The sequence below is a fragment of the Mustela putorius genome, unplaced genomic scaffold, assembly GCF_011764305.1.
Source record: "Mustela putorius furo isolate JIRA1106 unplaced genomic scaffold, ASM1176430v1.1 tig00000759_pilon_pilon_pilon, whole genome shotgun sequence".
NCBI lineage: Eukaryota > Metazoa > Chordata > Mammalia > Carnivora > Mustelidae > Mustela > Mustela putorius.
The window spans coordinates 8,290,340-8,304,792 of record NW_025421467.1 but is presented as its reverse complement, the minus strand read 5'-3'; the positions used below and the strand labels follow the sequence as shown (position 1 = coordinate 8,304,792).

The 14,453-nt window shown below is 38.3% G+C and overlaps 1 protein-coding gene across 1 annotated transcript in view; it reads left to right on the top strand.

The window, feature by feature from the left end:
- Positions 1–14,453, top strand: part of FBXL4 (F-box and leucine rich repeat protein 4) — an 87,483-nt gene that overhangs the window by 16,284 nt on the left and 56,746 nt on the right. Inside the window, exons 2-4 of the mRNA XM_004767075.3 lie at positions 373–490; positions 1,141–1,724; positions 10,100–10,445. Of these exons, the coding sequence (XP_004767132.1) occupies positions 1,213–1,724; positions 10,100–10,445 (858 nt within the window). The 5' untranslated portion in view covers positions 373–490; positions 1,141–1,212. The remainder of the gene's footprint in view (positions 1–372; positions 491–1,140; positions 1,725–10,099; positions 10,446–14,453) is intronic.

The window sequence follows — 14,453 nt, the reverse complement described above, 5'->3', positions numbered from 1 at the left end:
TAACTCTGTGTGTCAACTACACTCAGAAATGTTTTAAAAAGAAAAATAAAACAATAAGATGAAAAATATGCTTTGGTCCCCGTAATATATGTCTGCCCACATACATGGACCCATAAGCTATAGGTTTATGTTGTGTATATAGAAAGGGGTCATTATTACATTTTTATTACAGTCTGTCACAAAATTTTAAAATTATTCAGAATTGTCCACAAAATTCCAAAATATATGACCTGTTCAGTTTGAAAGTTCTGCTTAATAAGTAGCTATTTATCAATGTTTGTCTGTTATCTAAAAGATGATCTATAATCTTTTGGGGATATTTTACTTCCTAAGTTGGAAATAAAAAGATCTTCTAAAACTGTTGTCTTATAGGTAAAAGAATGTGACATTTCAACATTTGAACCTGAAATCAGCATGCAATTTTCAGGCCACATGGATGAATGCCAACTTTTGCATTTCCTGTGTGTATCCTGTGACCATTCTCTCTGGGGTGAGTGATTTCTGAGAGTATCTGGCAGCAAACCAGATGCCAGCCAGCAATGGACTGCCCTAACAAATACTGCTAAGAGTTATAAATTAAACACTGTCTGGTGATCTGTGATGTGTAAGGCAGTTAATTTAGTTGGTCTGGATTACCTGTCAGCTCCAGAAAACTGTATTCCCATAATGTGAAATCTGTACTTATCAAGTTTGGAGGTGAGTAATAATTAACAATAGGGAATCATTTGTTAAAATGTGAAATTATAAAATGCCTTCTTTTGGATTTAAAGCAGTGTTTCAGTGGCTAGCCATATATTTTAAATGATTTTCATTTTAAAAGTTCAAGGACTTTAGTGTTTTTTGAAAGATAGTTACAATTTTGTATAAAATAGAGTTTTTGGGATCATATACTTTCCATTACCTTATAATATCAGTTTTGCTTCCCACATAGCATAAAATTATATGCATTATCAATATTTAGGTTTCTTAAAAATTCATTCAGTAAATTATATTGGAGATTTACATTTACAGTGAATTTTGGTTTTCCAGTTTCATTCTGGGAAATTACATTGAGAGAAAAGACCGATTATTATCTTATCCATGCATTTTTCTGTATATTTGAATTATTTTTACTTTACCAAGCCATCCATTTTTTTTTAGAACATCGTTCAAAGAGTTCATGCGTCTTCCTGAGGACACCTGACCTTTTGAAGCCTCATAATTCACACCTAGATGTCACCAGTCTTTCCCATGTTAACAGTTCTGACTATGTTTTATTATATATGCCTTCGGCGCCGAGCCAGGACAGCTACAAGAGGAGAAATGATGAACAGCCATAGAACTATAGAATCAAACAGCCGGACTTCCCCTCTCAATGCAGAGGTGGTCCAGTATGCCAAAGAAGTAGTTGATTTCAGTTCCCATTATGGAAGTGAGAACAGTATGTCCTATACCATGTGGAATTTGGCAGGTGTACCAAATGTATTTCCAAGTTCTGGTGACTTCACTCAGACAGCTGTATTTCGAACTTACGGAACATGGTGGGACCAGTGTCCTAGTGCTTCCTTGCCATTCAAGAGGACCCCGCCTAATTTTCAAAGCCAAGACTATGTGGAACTTGCTTTTGAACAACAGGTGTATCCAACAGCCGTTCATGTTCTGGAAACCTATCATCCTGGAGCCGTCATCAGAATTCTGGCTTGTTCTGCAAATCCCTATTCCCCAATTCCACCAGCTGAAGTAAGGTAAGACTCATTTTTTAATGACCAAGTTATATGGCTGAAAGGTTTTGTTTGTTTTAATAATGGAGGTCTTTTCTTACTCTTTTAGGTAATTTCAACAAATTGGATTTTCAAAATTTTCTTTAGTTTTCTGATAGGGAAAAGAAAGATCATGCATTTAAAGCTGTACTCATTCTTTATACCTTTAACAATTTATGCTGTAATATTCATAGATGATGAGATTTGTGTGTTACAAGTTACAATAAACAAAAAACGTGATTTCAGCTAATTGGGATGTGGGCCAGTCTGAGAAGTTAGTAGGAAATATGACCTGTAACATATATTCAAACAAACGTCATGTTACTGCTTTTACACACAGTAACTCAAAGTAGATCTATATAGAGTGATAGTTTAGGAGGGGTACTTAGGGAATTAGTTTTAATCTTAGGGGAATGTCTTTGTAGCAAGCATATTCATTTAAAAACAAATGTTGCTTTGATTCATACATTCTTTCTAAAAGCCTATTTATTTACATCAATTTGCACAGCAGTGCCCCTCTCTCTCTCTTTTTGCAGTTCAGCCTCCTCTTTTTAAAAAAATATAATTCCTGATCCAGTGATATATTCACATGGTTCAGTAATTTAAAAAGCACATAATGCAGTCTTGCATGTATTCTGTTCTCCCTGTGCCTAAGGCCCAGCCGTCTTCAAAGAAACCACTTTTATCCACTCATTTAGTTCTTTCCAGAGTTTCCGTATGAAGATATAAACAAATACAAATATATTTTTGTTTTCTTTATACAAACACAGTAAGCAGACTCTTCACCCCATCCTCTACCTTGTTTCACCTAACGGCATATACTGTACCTTTTCATATAAATGCGAAGAGAGGGTCCTCATTCTTTTCTGTGGTTGCAAGTAAAGCACAGTGTACATGTATCCCCACTTATTAACCAATCACCTTTTGATGGGTACTTAGTTTTTCCATACTTTTGCTCTTATGAACATTAATGCAATGAATAACCATGTCATGAATGAGTTTCCGTATGTGCAAGTATATCTGTGGGTTAAGATTCCAAAAGAATTGCTGGGCCGGGGCGGGGCGGGGGTGGTCTACGCATTTGCCATGTTGATATATAGTGCCAAATTTCTCTTCAAAGAAGCTCTGCTTATTTATATTCCTGCCAGTATTATATATGCATACATGTTTTGTCCAGGCCTCACCTGCAGAGTGTGTTCATAAATTTTAATATTTTTGTCACTTTGGTAGGTGAAAATGTTATCTTATGTAACCCTTAAGTTGAAATATTTATTATCTCTGAGGTTGAATATGCTTTCATGTTAAAAAGCCATTTATTTACTATCTGATCATATTATTTGCTCATTTTTCCATTACTTGTTGATACCACTGATCCTTCTATCACTGTACTAATTTATTAAATATATGTGTGTCTTCCATGTGCTAAGTGTTGATTTGTGTACTGGGGATACAGCAGTGAGCAAGAACAAAATAGACAAGAAGCCCTGCCAATCTGAATTAATTCTAACCCCAGAGCAGTTTGTGGACCCCTGTTAAGTTGTCAGTCCCCAGCTGCCACTGAAGGAGGAGTGGGGACAAGGATCAGTTATACTGCTTCCTTGAAGGCCCTCGTCCCCTCAGCTCTAAGGGAACACCTCCCCAGTCTCAGGAAACAAATGCAGAGTACAGCTCAGCTCAAGCTGGAGTCTGCTGGGAAAGTCTTTATTTGTTCTTTTCAGAATGACCTTGATAATTAATCGTGAATATTATTAATGAGCCTATAAAAAAAAACAGAAAACCACATAATATACAGATATGTTTTGGTTTGTTTCTGAGAAAAAAAGTACTTTGGGCAGGATCCTTTCTTATGCGAGAGTTGTTTTTATTGGATTCTGTCATTCTTTGTGTCTTTCCTACAAAGTTAAGCTTTTTCCCCTGAAAAGCTAGGCAAATTTGGGAATGAGATCTATGAACATGTAATATCTTTAAACCATAATGTCTGCATAATTCATTTTGAATATAAATCGTGCTCTTGGGTTCCTAGAGTTGTGATATATGGTTGTGATTAAAGTGACAACTTTATTTACAAATGTAGCAATAATTAGAATTTGCTTATTTTATTTTTAGCTTTATTCCACAGAAAATACCATTCCTTTAAATTTTAAGAGAAAAGGAATCTAACCAATATATGTTATTGCAGGATAAAAAAGGACCTTTTAAATTTTACTGATTATGAAATCAGTAGAGGTTTCATTGTTTAAAAAAAAATCTTGTTATAAAATATCAAGAAAGAAAATACACGGAAAAAACAAAACAAAACCTACAACTCTCCCCAGATTCAGTAACTGTTAACATTTTGGTGAATTTCTTTAAACAGAAACATTGACCACCTTCTCTGCCACTTCACTACTGGGAACAAAACAAGGAACCTGACAAACCTGGCTCTTGTTTGAGTGTTACAGGCCAGCCTGGAAGAAGACTGGGAGATCATAGAGATCATGTGCTGGTGGAGGGCAAACCTGGTCTGTGGGGCTCAGAGAAGTCTTCCTTAAGGAAGTGACTTAACAGAGACCCAAAAGTTGAGTGAAGCTTTAGTTTGGATAGGAAAGGTGGAGAAAGAACAGCACATTGCAAAGGTGAAGTCGTGAGGTGAGGTGTTGGAGTTTAAAGAAGTCACAAGGTTTGAGTGTAGACAACAAGCTAGCAAAGGGCCACAAGCGTGGAAGTGCCATTCTTTAAATCTAGACTAGTGGTTTCTAGACTTTGGAAATCACAGGGCTCTTAGATCCAGTGTCTGAGAAGCAGACCTTGAGAGGACTGTTGTTATGCGGAGGATTGCAACGGAAAGGCTCCTGGAGGAACCTCTATGAGAATGGGGAGAGCACTGCAGGGAAGGGAAAAAGTCAGACAAGGATGCACTTTCATAAGAAGTCCCAGTCAGCCTCGAGGAAAAGTTGCTGAGGAGCCGGGCTCTTAGGTTCCTACACCGGTTTATCTTGGACTAGGGGCTAGAGAAGTGGCAAGGGGAATGGAAATCTGCCAGGCACAGGCCACCCTCTGGACGAAGAGGCTCTAGGAGCCCGAGTAGTTCTCTGAAGAAGGCTGCAGGGGGACGTGAGGTGGGCCCACAGAACTGCCCAGGAGGTCTGAGTGGAGTACAGGTAGGGGGCGTTGGCTCTCATAAACTAGGAAACATAATAATAGTAAACATCAGAGAACTGATATAGATTGTCACATTATTTACTATGCTAAATAAGTACACCTCTGAAGGCAAACCCTTGAAATAACTAACATTATTTATCATCATCATCACTTTATAAAAGAAACCTCAGTTTATACTGGGAAGTTGGCATGATCAGAATCTAAAGAGTGGTTGGCGACTTTACATGTGTATGTGTGCGTATTTTTATATATACCAATACACTTCCTTATTTTTCACATTTATTCATGGAGATCTCCATCACGCTGTTGTTTAGGAACCCCGGGACTGTACTGCCTATTATTTTAATTGAGCACATGGTTTTATGCCTACCTTAAGAATTAGCAAGCGAGTGTGTTGGGAGTGGCTCAGGAATTGGCATGAAATGGACTTGTAGTACCAGAACATTCAAAAATTAAAAGCAGTCTTTCCCCATTTTGTCTGGTTTCCTTTTTTTTGTTCAGTAAGTGAAGTAGACAAGTTACAGGTAGTTCTATAAGATCTCAAAGTCTTCTGACATCTTGCCTAGCACCTGATTCAGAGAAAAGAAAACCAGTAGTATCCAATGTCCCTGTACTGAGGGTAGGACCTTAATGGATGCTTATGTAAGGGTCAGAAGATAGGCTAGCATGGGGTTACACATTGGAAGAAAGAGACAGGAAAAGAGGAGAAAGTAAAAGGATAAATTGAGGTCATATTAAAGAAACTGATTAGAATAAAGTTATTTGGGGATAAAATTCAGTGGTATGGATTTTTCTGAGTGTTAAAAACACTTGTTATATAACACTGAAGTTAAGAAAGCAGAAAGTGGCTGTCGTAGAGTGAATTTGCTGCCAAAGGGAGTTGCTTAGACAATAGTTTCACAAATTGGTCATAGTGTGGTCCTGACTTTGTAGGCCAAGAAGCATGATTTTGTTAAAGCAGATGCTAGTTAGTTCCAATTAGAGATGGGCTGGGAGGCAGGCAGTGAGTAGGCGTGTATCAGAGTACTCTTCTCTTATTCTTGTTGGTGCTCCTCTTCTGTCCTTTCACTTTCGGCTGATGGAACGCAGCAGTGTTAGCAAGAGAACTTTCTTTGTGCTGGCTGCTAGACACGCTGACCAACCAGGAGAAATTGTGGTTAGAAGGGAAGCTTTTTGCATCCATGTGCCAAGTTTCCAACCTAAGTATGCTGGAAAACTCGTTTCTCTGGTTTCCATTGGTGAACATCTCTCTTTCTCTAGGGAGCCCTAGAGGGACGTTTCTCAATGGGGGCAGCAACAAATTAACATCATGGTGGTGGAGTGGTTTGTTTCTTTGTTTCTAGGTACTGGACACATAGTAGGCATTCAGTAGTACTATCAACAGAATGGGGAAATAGGTGGGCGGATGAAGAGAATGCCCTTGGTTACCATCCCAGAATTAAGTGCTCTGAGCACAGCCAGAATGGAATTCCAAGCTGAATTTTCATATGTAATACTGTAGATTTAAATACTTACATAGGACGTTGGAGTCTGTCAGATTTGTCACACACACACACACACACACACACACAGTATGTGACTACATAGTAAACAGATAAATGTATAGACTACAGAGGGCATGACTTAAAGCAGTCTGATCTCCTTAACACTGTACTGGGTCAAGAGGATTGAAAGAGTTGGGCTGTCTCCCAGTAAGGAATGTGTGTATGTGTGTGTGTGTGTGTGTATGTGTTCATCCACATGTGTGCACATGTACATTTGTTTGTATTTGCTTGCTTGTTTTCTCTGACTAGATTTTAAGATTCTGGCTTCAGTTTTCTAGAATAAAGTAATATTGGCATATTATCTTATTGAATAAAATAGATACCATTCTCTTTCTAACTTTGAAATAATATATTGTAATTCTATTAGGAAATTTTAAATAAAAAAATGCTTTAATGCAGACACCTCAGGATCAATTTGTATTGGTCTTATGGTTAATGTTAGTTTAATTCAGATGGCCACAGACATATAAGATAATTTTTCTCTTTTTATAATTTTTGCTTTTTAGATTATCAAGAAAAAGTAAAATATAAATAATTTAGATACATGAAATTTTTTTATATTTAGACATATTTTTAAATATTTCTAAAAACTGGTGATTTAAAAAAACAAACATGATGATGTTCTTTGTACTATCATATCTACAATTTAAGATATATGTGTAAGTAAATATAGAATATTCATGCTACATAGAAGAAGCAAAAATGTTACTAAAATAACATTAATACTGATATGTTTAAATATACTAGAAAGTTAAGGAAGTTAATTTAAAGCATCATCTAACTTTGTCCATTCTGCAAGGTAGGTAGGGAGGAGTTTAGTGGATTAATACCTTATTAAAATAGAATCTTCTCTAGGCAGTGCTTTTCTTTAAGCTGTTTGTAAATTTATAATGTAATTTGTATTATAAAGCAGTTCAAACTATACGTGAAGAACATGTATTAGTTGTGTGTTTATTTATTGCAAAGGACCTGGCAGAGGTGATTTCTATATCACATTTTCAGTGTTTCTGTTAAGCCTCATAAAAACTCCTCAGTGAAGCTAAATCATAATAGATGGGGTTAGACCACATGTGTTGTGACCCAGTATGGGCCATTACTTTACAGGGTCCTGCGCAGTCCTTGTTTCCCAGACAATAGCGTTCCTCTAACATCTGATGTCATTTTAGCGTGGCAACAAGTAGTAAGAGTTTACTGTTTACATATAGTAAAACCATTTGCCTCATGATTTTTGGAAATATACTGTCCCAAATTAGGAAAGCATTTTCCCACCAACACGGTTTTAAATGATTCATACTTCAGTTCCTTGTATCTGTATGGCTAGCTCTATTTAACTGCATAGGTTTACATTAGAGTGTTGAAATCAGTTCTATTGTTAGGAACCCTCAAGATTTTTGCAGTTACGCTCTAGGGGTACTTGGGTCTAGCCTGGCACTCCTGGTGGGCTTTACTGCCTTGTCACAGGAAGAGCAAGATGCCCAGCGTGCTTTCCTTCACTCTGAAACTGCCACAACTTGCTCTACTCCTTAGAACTCTTCCCTCATCTCCCAAGGTTGGTTAGAGAGTGACACTGATCTCTCCATTCCTACTTCCGTGTTATCTCCAGGTATAACAGTCACAGGCTCTTTGTTTGATGGGTTTTATAAAAGCAGCAGATATGAAGTGATTATAAAGGTGCTTGTAACTGCGAAAGTTCCTACTATAATGGTTAGTGATGTGTTTAAATAATCCCTGAGAACTTCTGCCATGTGCTTCCAGATTGGTGCTCTGTGCCTTTCTCGCTGCCATCTTGGCCTAAAGACCATTAGGGTACCTGCATGTTGATGACTTCTGTAGTTTTGACTCACACTCTTTTGTCTATTTCAGTTTCCTAAATGCCTTGCTATAATCAATTTTTACTTAAATCTTGATAGGTCACTTGGCCAAGGAAATGAATAGATGATATATTAAAAAGAAAGAACCTTATATGATTTATAAATTTATGAAAACATTTTATTTTTTTTAAATTTTTTTTTAAGATTTTATTTATTTATTTGACAGAGAGAGATCACAAGTAGGCAGAGAGGCAGGCAGAGAGAGAGAGGAGGAAGCAGGCTCCCTGCTGAGCAGAGAGCCCGATGCGGGACTCGATCCCAGGACCCTGAGATCATGACCTGAGCCGAAGGCAGCGGCTTAACCCACTGAGCCACCCAGGCGCCCTATGAAAACATTTTAAGTGTTATTGGTAATCAGTGAATTATAAATTATATCTTGTGGAGATGTGGCTTACCATGAAATTACAGATTATTTTTAAAAAATAAATAAAACTTTCAGTAGTCATTCTTTTTGAAGAGTTCATGTATTATTTTAGAGAGAGAGAGAGAATGTGTGCGTGCAGGGGGTAGGTGAGGTGTGGGGGGTAAAGAGAGAGAGGGAATCTTAAGCAGACTCCGTGCTGAGTGTGGAGACACAGGACTCAGTTTCATAACCCTGAGATCATGGCCTAAGCTGAAATCAAGAGTCAGAGGCTTAACTGACTGAGCCACTCAGGCATCCTTCAGTAGTCATTCTTAAATGCCATTGGCATAAGCTTCTTTGAAAGCAGTTTGAAGTATGTGTTGAGAGACTTAGAAATACTTAGTCTTTCACATGAAATCTGTATTTAAAAAATTCTGCTAACTAAAGTCATTAGAAATGGAAAGATGTTTATTAAAGTGGTTTTTTTGGTCTGCACTTTAAAGTTTCTCTGATATATTTGGGAACAATATTAGAAATGGTTACTAATAACACATATGTGAGAATATTACATATCTAATGATGCTACATTATGGAGAATCTTTAAATAATTTTGGAAAATAGTTTTATAAGGAGACCTCTATGAAGGGATGGCATGTGAGTTGGACCTTGAAGAATCAATGGGCTGATAATTGCAGGTTGAGCATTTTGTTTTGGGGAGACAACATGACCAAAGACACAACGATGGAAATGAGTTTATTATCCAGAAGGTAATGACTAATCTGGCTGGAACGTGGGGTTCATCTTGGAGGAGTAGGAGAAAATGTTATTTACGTGGTATGTGTTAGATACTTGCTAGATAAGGAACATACACAGATGGCTGAAAGAGGAGAATAATGGGAATTCAGAGGAAAAGCATATAAAAGCAAGAATTTCGTGAAAAGTTTGACAAAACTTAATGACCAGATGAAAGAAAACCAGAGATAAGGGAAGTTTTGAGTTTATATGACACCAGTAAAGAAATGAAAAAGCTGGACAAGGAGACCCCGGTGTGACAAGACACTCAGTGTCATTTCCACAGTTGGTTTAGGACAGGGACACGTAAGAGCTTTGTTCATCCTGTGCGCCTTATTGTGACTTAGGGTTTCCTTTTTCTGTAAAACCAAATGGTGTTCCTTATGTAGTTCTAGCGATGCGAGTTTCTAACTGACCAATGTGAAATTTGCCAGAAAGAACTTTCTAGGGAATTATAAAAATAATTTAAGCAGTATAGATATTTCAAAGTATATGGCATTTAGTATATATTTCTTTTATGTACTGGAAACAATACTTGTGTTTGATTCTGTTCACCTTATTTCATACCTTTGTGCATCACATGAACATATTGGGAATGGGGCCATAATCCTAAAGTAACAGTAAATTTCATTCCAAAGCGTATTATAGGTAAGTTTCTTTCTTTGGCAGATGGGAGATTCTTTGGTCCGAGAAACCGACGAAGGTGAATGCTTCCCAGGCTCGCCAGTTTAAACCTTGTATCAGGCAGATAAATTTTCCCACAAACCTCATACGGCTGGAAGTAAATAGTTCTCTTCTGGATTATTACACTGAATTAGATGCTGTCGTGTTACACGGTACGAAGGACAAGCCAGTGCTTTCTCTCAAGACTTCACTTATTGACATGAATGATTTAGAAGATGATGACTATGAAGAAAAGGATGTTTGTGGAATGGATAGTCTTAACAAAAAGTTTAGTAGTACTGCCCTCGGGGAGGGGCCAAATAATGGATATTTTGATAAACTGCCTTATGAGGTAAGCCAAAGATAATTAGTAGCAGTATTGACATAAGACTATAATTTTTAAATGTTTAGATATTAATGTTTATTTTACTATCAGAGAAATGCAAGTGTTGGTAAAGTGTATGTAATCTCATGTATTATATATAATTAACCTTTGAACAACATGGCTTTTAAACTGTGTGGGTCCACTTATACATAGATTTCTTTTTTTTACAGTGTAGTACTGTAAATGCATCTTCCTTAGGATTTTCTTAACATTTTCTCTTCTCTAGATTATGTCATTGAAAGAATATAGTCATAATACATATAATATATAAAATGTGTTACTTGACTATTTGTGTTCACTGTAAGGCTTAATTAAGTCAACAGTAGGCTCTTAATAGTTGACTTTTTGGGGAGTCAGAAGTTATATATGGATTTTCAGCTGTGGGCGGGGGGGGATGACAGCCTTAACTTTTGCTATTGTTCAAGGGTCAGCTATGTTTTGATTTTGAAAAAACTAGACAAAATTATGTTACGTAATCTTACCACTTCTGTCTTGCATTAAGAGTGTTAGTAAGACTGTGAAAGGGATGCTTATCTACTTGATAAGCCCATTGTTTCCCCAAGTGTCCTTTATTCTTCTCTACTAACTCTCATTTATAATCTACGACTAGTTATAATTTTTGGTCTAGGTAGGTGGAAGGTGCCTCTGCCGAAAGCCTTGTTTTCACTGTGTCTCTCTAGGGGCATTTATGCAGTATGTTTAGCATCCCTGGCTCCCAGGCATCAGATGCCAGAAGCGGACCATGAGGCATTTTTTGTCCCTCGCTGACAACTGCTATGTGTGGTTAAAAACAATATAACCAAGTCTTTTTAGGAAAGATTTATAAACACAAATTTTAGCCAATTTAGACTATCCTCTTCCAAACTGGTAGGTATTGCAGGTTTCTTTGTAATAACACAAGTAGCTTAACTTGCATGGAACAGTGAGATGGTCTCTTGAAGGCCTAAGGGTCACCACAATGTCCGTACAACATTTACAGTTAAAATGCTGCTATACATCCTGTGGAGTAGCTAAGGCTGCCACGAAAAGATGAAGTTAAGGATCCAGGGTAATTTAGTCAGTAAGCCATGCGCCAGGATCCCACCCAGGCTGTCTGGGTCAAGTCTTGTGTTATAGAAAGAAAGCTTCACAGATTGGATGAGACCCGCTGGCCCCTGGGTGAGAGGACTGAGGAAAGATGAAGGGAGAGTTGAGTTGGCGAAAGAGGAGCGTGGGATCCCGACAGGGTTGTCCCTCAGGGCGTCAGGGAGCATCTGCCCTCACAACAGTGGGAGCAGTTCATCAGGAGGAAACGAAATCACTTCTTTGATTCTTACCCACTTCCTAAAACTACAAGGTAGAGATTTAAATTCAGCAATTATGTTTTGAACAGTTTTTGAATTTTATCCAGACTTGAGAAATGGCTGACAGAGAGCATTCCAATGAATAACTGAGGGGAACTTCAGGCAGAGGGAAGAGAATGTACAGAGGTGAGAGGAAGTGAACACGTGTGACCTGTTTGGGAACTCCCGCCTTTCAGGGTGACTGGAAGAGGATTTGATAGCAGAGGCCATAGGAGATGAAACCGGATGGAGGCTCAGAACTGCCTCGGTGCCTAACTCCACGGCACACCATTTGTGTCGATGGGAGCAGGACATCCTAGCCCTGGCGGTGCACAGTCTGCGTCGGAGAGGTCTTGCAGGTTTTACTGAGAGATTTGCGTTTTATCCCTTCAGCCCGTGTTCCTCAGGGTGCTGTGTTTCTTCAGTACACAGCGAGATTAATTGGGGGAACTCCTAGATACTTGAGACCTTATATAAATAAGTTTTGGTAAGAAATTAGAGGAGATCCAAGATTATATACCCATAATAGTTTCACACTCACTTTCTTGTATTCTCTTGTATTCTTTGTAATGCTTTTTTGAGAGGGAGAGAAAGGTGGGGAATAGCTAACATTCCAGGAATTTCCCATAATATGCAGGCACTTTTGCACCTGTGTTGGCCCACAATTAGAATAATTGCCCAAGTTTTTGGCCTTCATGTAAATTCCGTCTTTCCCATGTGTCATGGTATAAAGAAGACCGTGAACCTTTTCTGTAGTCAGTAGGGAAACACTGAAGGTTTTATTTAATTTATTTTAAAAATGAGAATAAGAAAATGAGATTTCTGTCTTAGATTACCCCGCTGGCAAATGAAGAGGAGACCGAGAGGAGGGCAGGGTGGGAGGCAGGGGACAGCAGTTCGGAAACTACTGCTGTCATTGAGGCAAGAAATGATGAAGCCTGGATATTGGAAGATTTGGAAAGGAGATGAATAGGAGAAATATTCCAGAGCTCAGACGGTAGAAATTGAAAGTAACTAGTAAATGTTCATCTCTAGAGGAAGCAGAACATCAGACTTTCAGGTTTCTGCTCAAAATGACTAGGTGGACGGACATACCATTAATAGTAAAACAGTGGGTGAAGGTAGGAAGAGCACATTGACTTTGACGTGCCTGTGAGTCCTCAAAGCACCCCAGCTGGTTGAGGAGAGTAGGCAGTTAGTATTTCAGTTTGAAACGCAGGAGGAAGGTCTGACTTTATATGTGACTGAGTCTACTTGGAAGAGGTGAGGGGCACTGTGGTAGATAAAATTAATTGGTGAAAGTCTTAGAGTATGAATCAAAGGCCAAGGCAGAATTCTGGGAATACTAACATTTAGGAGTCCCATAGAGGAAGACCTGTCAGAAAAGGCCCTTGAGATGAAGATGACAGTGTCTTAACAGTGAAGCAATGGGAAGTGAAAGAGGCATAGAAGACATAAAAAGGACATAGCCACATTGCTGCGGAGAGCTAAATTACAAGTGCCCACAGGTTTTGGTTGCTTGGAGTTCTTTGATAATCCTGTAGGATAATCAGTGGAAGCTGATTCAGTGGAGTTGTGAACCTAAGGTGAAGAATGGGAAAACCTTGTCATATTTGATTAGGGCATGAAGGAGGGTAAGAGAAGCAGAGACAAAAACTGTTTACTTTGAGTATAAGCAGAAAAGTATTTCTGTTAATACACTCTGTTTATGATCTGTGGCATGGAGAAGACTGTCCACCAATAGGGAATACTTGGTCATCTTGCCTAACACTTCGCCCCTTTGGGTGGCACTCAAAAAAGGCATATCAGAATGAGGGAGAGTATGAATTAAAAGAATTATCTGTTCTAACTTACCTTCTAAAAGGAGAAAGGACAAGTGAATGGTGGAGGAAGCAGCAGAGTAGGAAGGTATCTGTCTGTGATGCAAGTTGGGAGAGATTTCAGCATGCTTCTGCGCTGAAGGGAAGGGGCAGCAGAGATGGAAGGCTTCCAGTACAGATCAGGGGTTTGCTCAGGACCACAGAGGCATGGGGCGGAAACCAGGAGAAGGAATCTGTAGTCTGTGGACATTACACAGCCCTGACGAAAGCCAAGCACCATGCAGAGAGAGCACCAAACACTGAATGATCTGTCCTGGACTAAAAAGAGAAACTTAAAAAAAAAAAAAAATACCCAAATTATTTTAAGATAATCCAAATTATTTAAAGTGGAAAAAAAAACCCATTTTTAAATATGTCAACTGACAGTGTTTCCATAGTTGAAAATAATTGTTTTATGAGTAGAGCGGGTTTTGAGGGCGAATAGACCAACTCTGGAGAGTCCTCCCCACTATCACATCCTACATGCACTGTAGTATCAAATAGTACTTCATGCTAGGCTATCCCCATATAAAAACACACTGTGATAGATACCAGGTATGGAATGATTAATGGGTATTGTCGTGTAGGCCTGAAATGAGTTCTCTCTTATTTAATCAAAATCCAAAGGTGCTTTTTCACATGGTAATATCATGATCTCAGTGACTTTTCCTTATGCTTTTTCTGTTTTGATATTTGCTTAAAATGTAATATTAAGTATCAGAGGATGTTTTCACACAAGATGCACATCTTTTAACATTAGTGTCCTTCGTTTGGAATGATGTCAGAAATTGCTG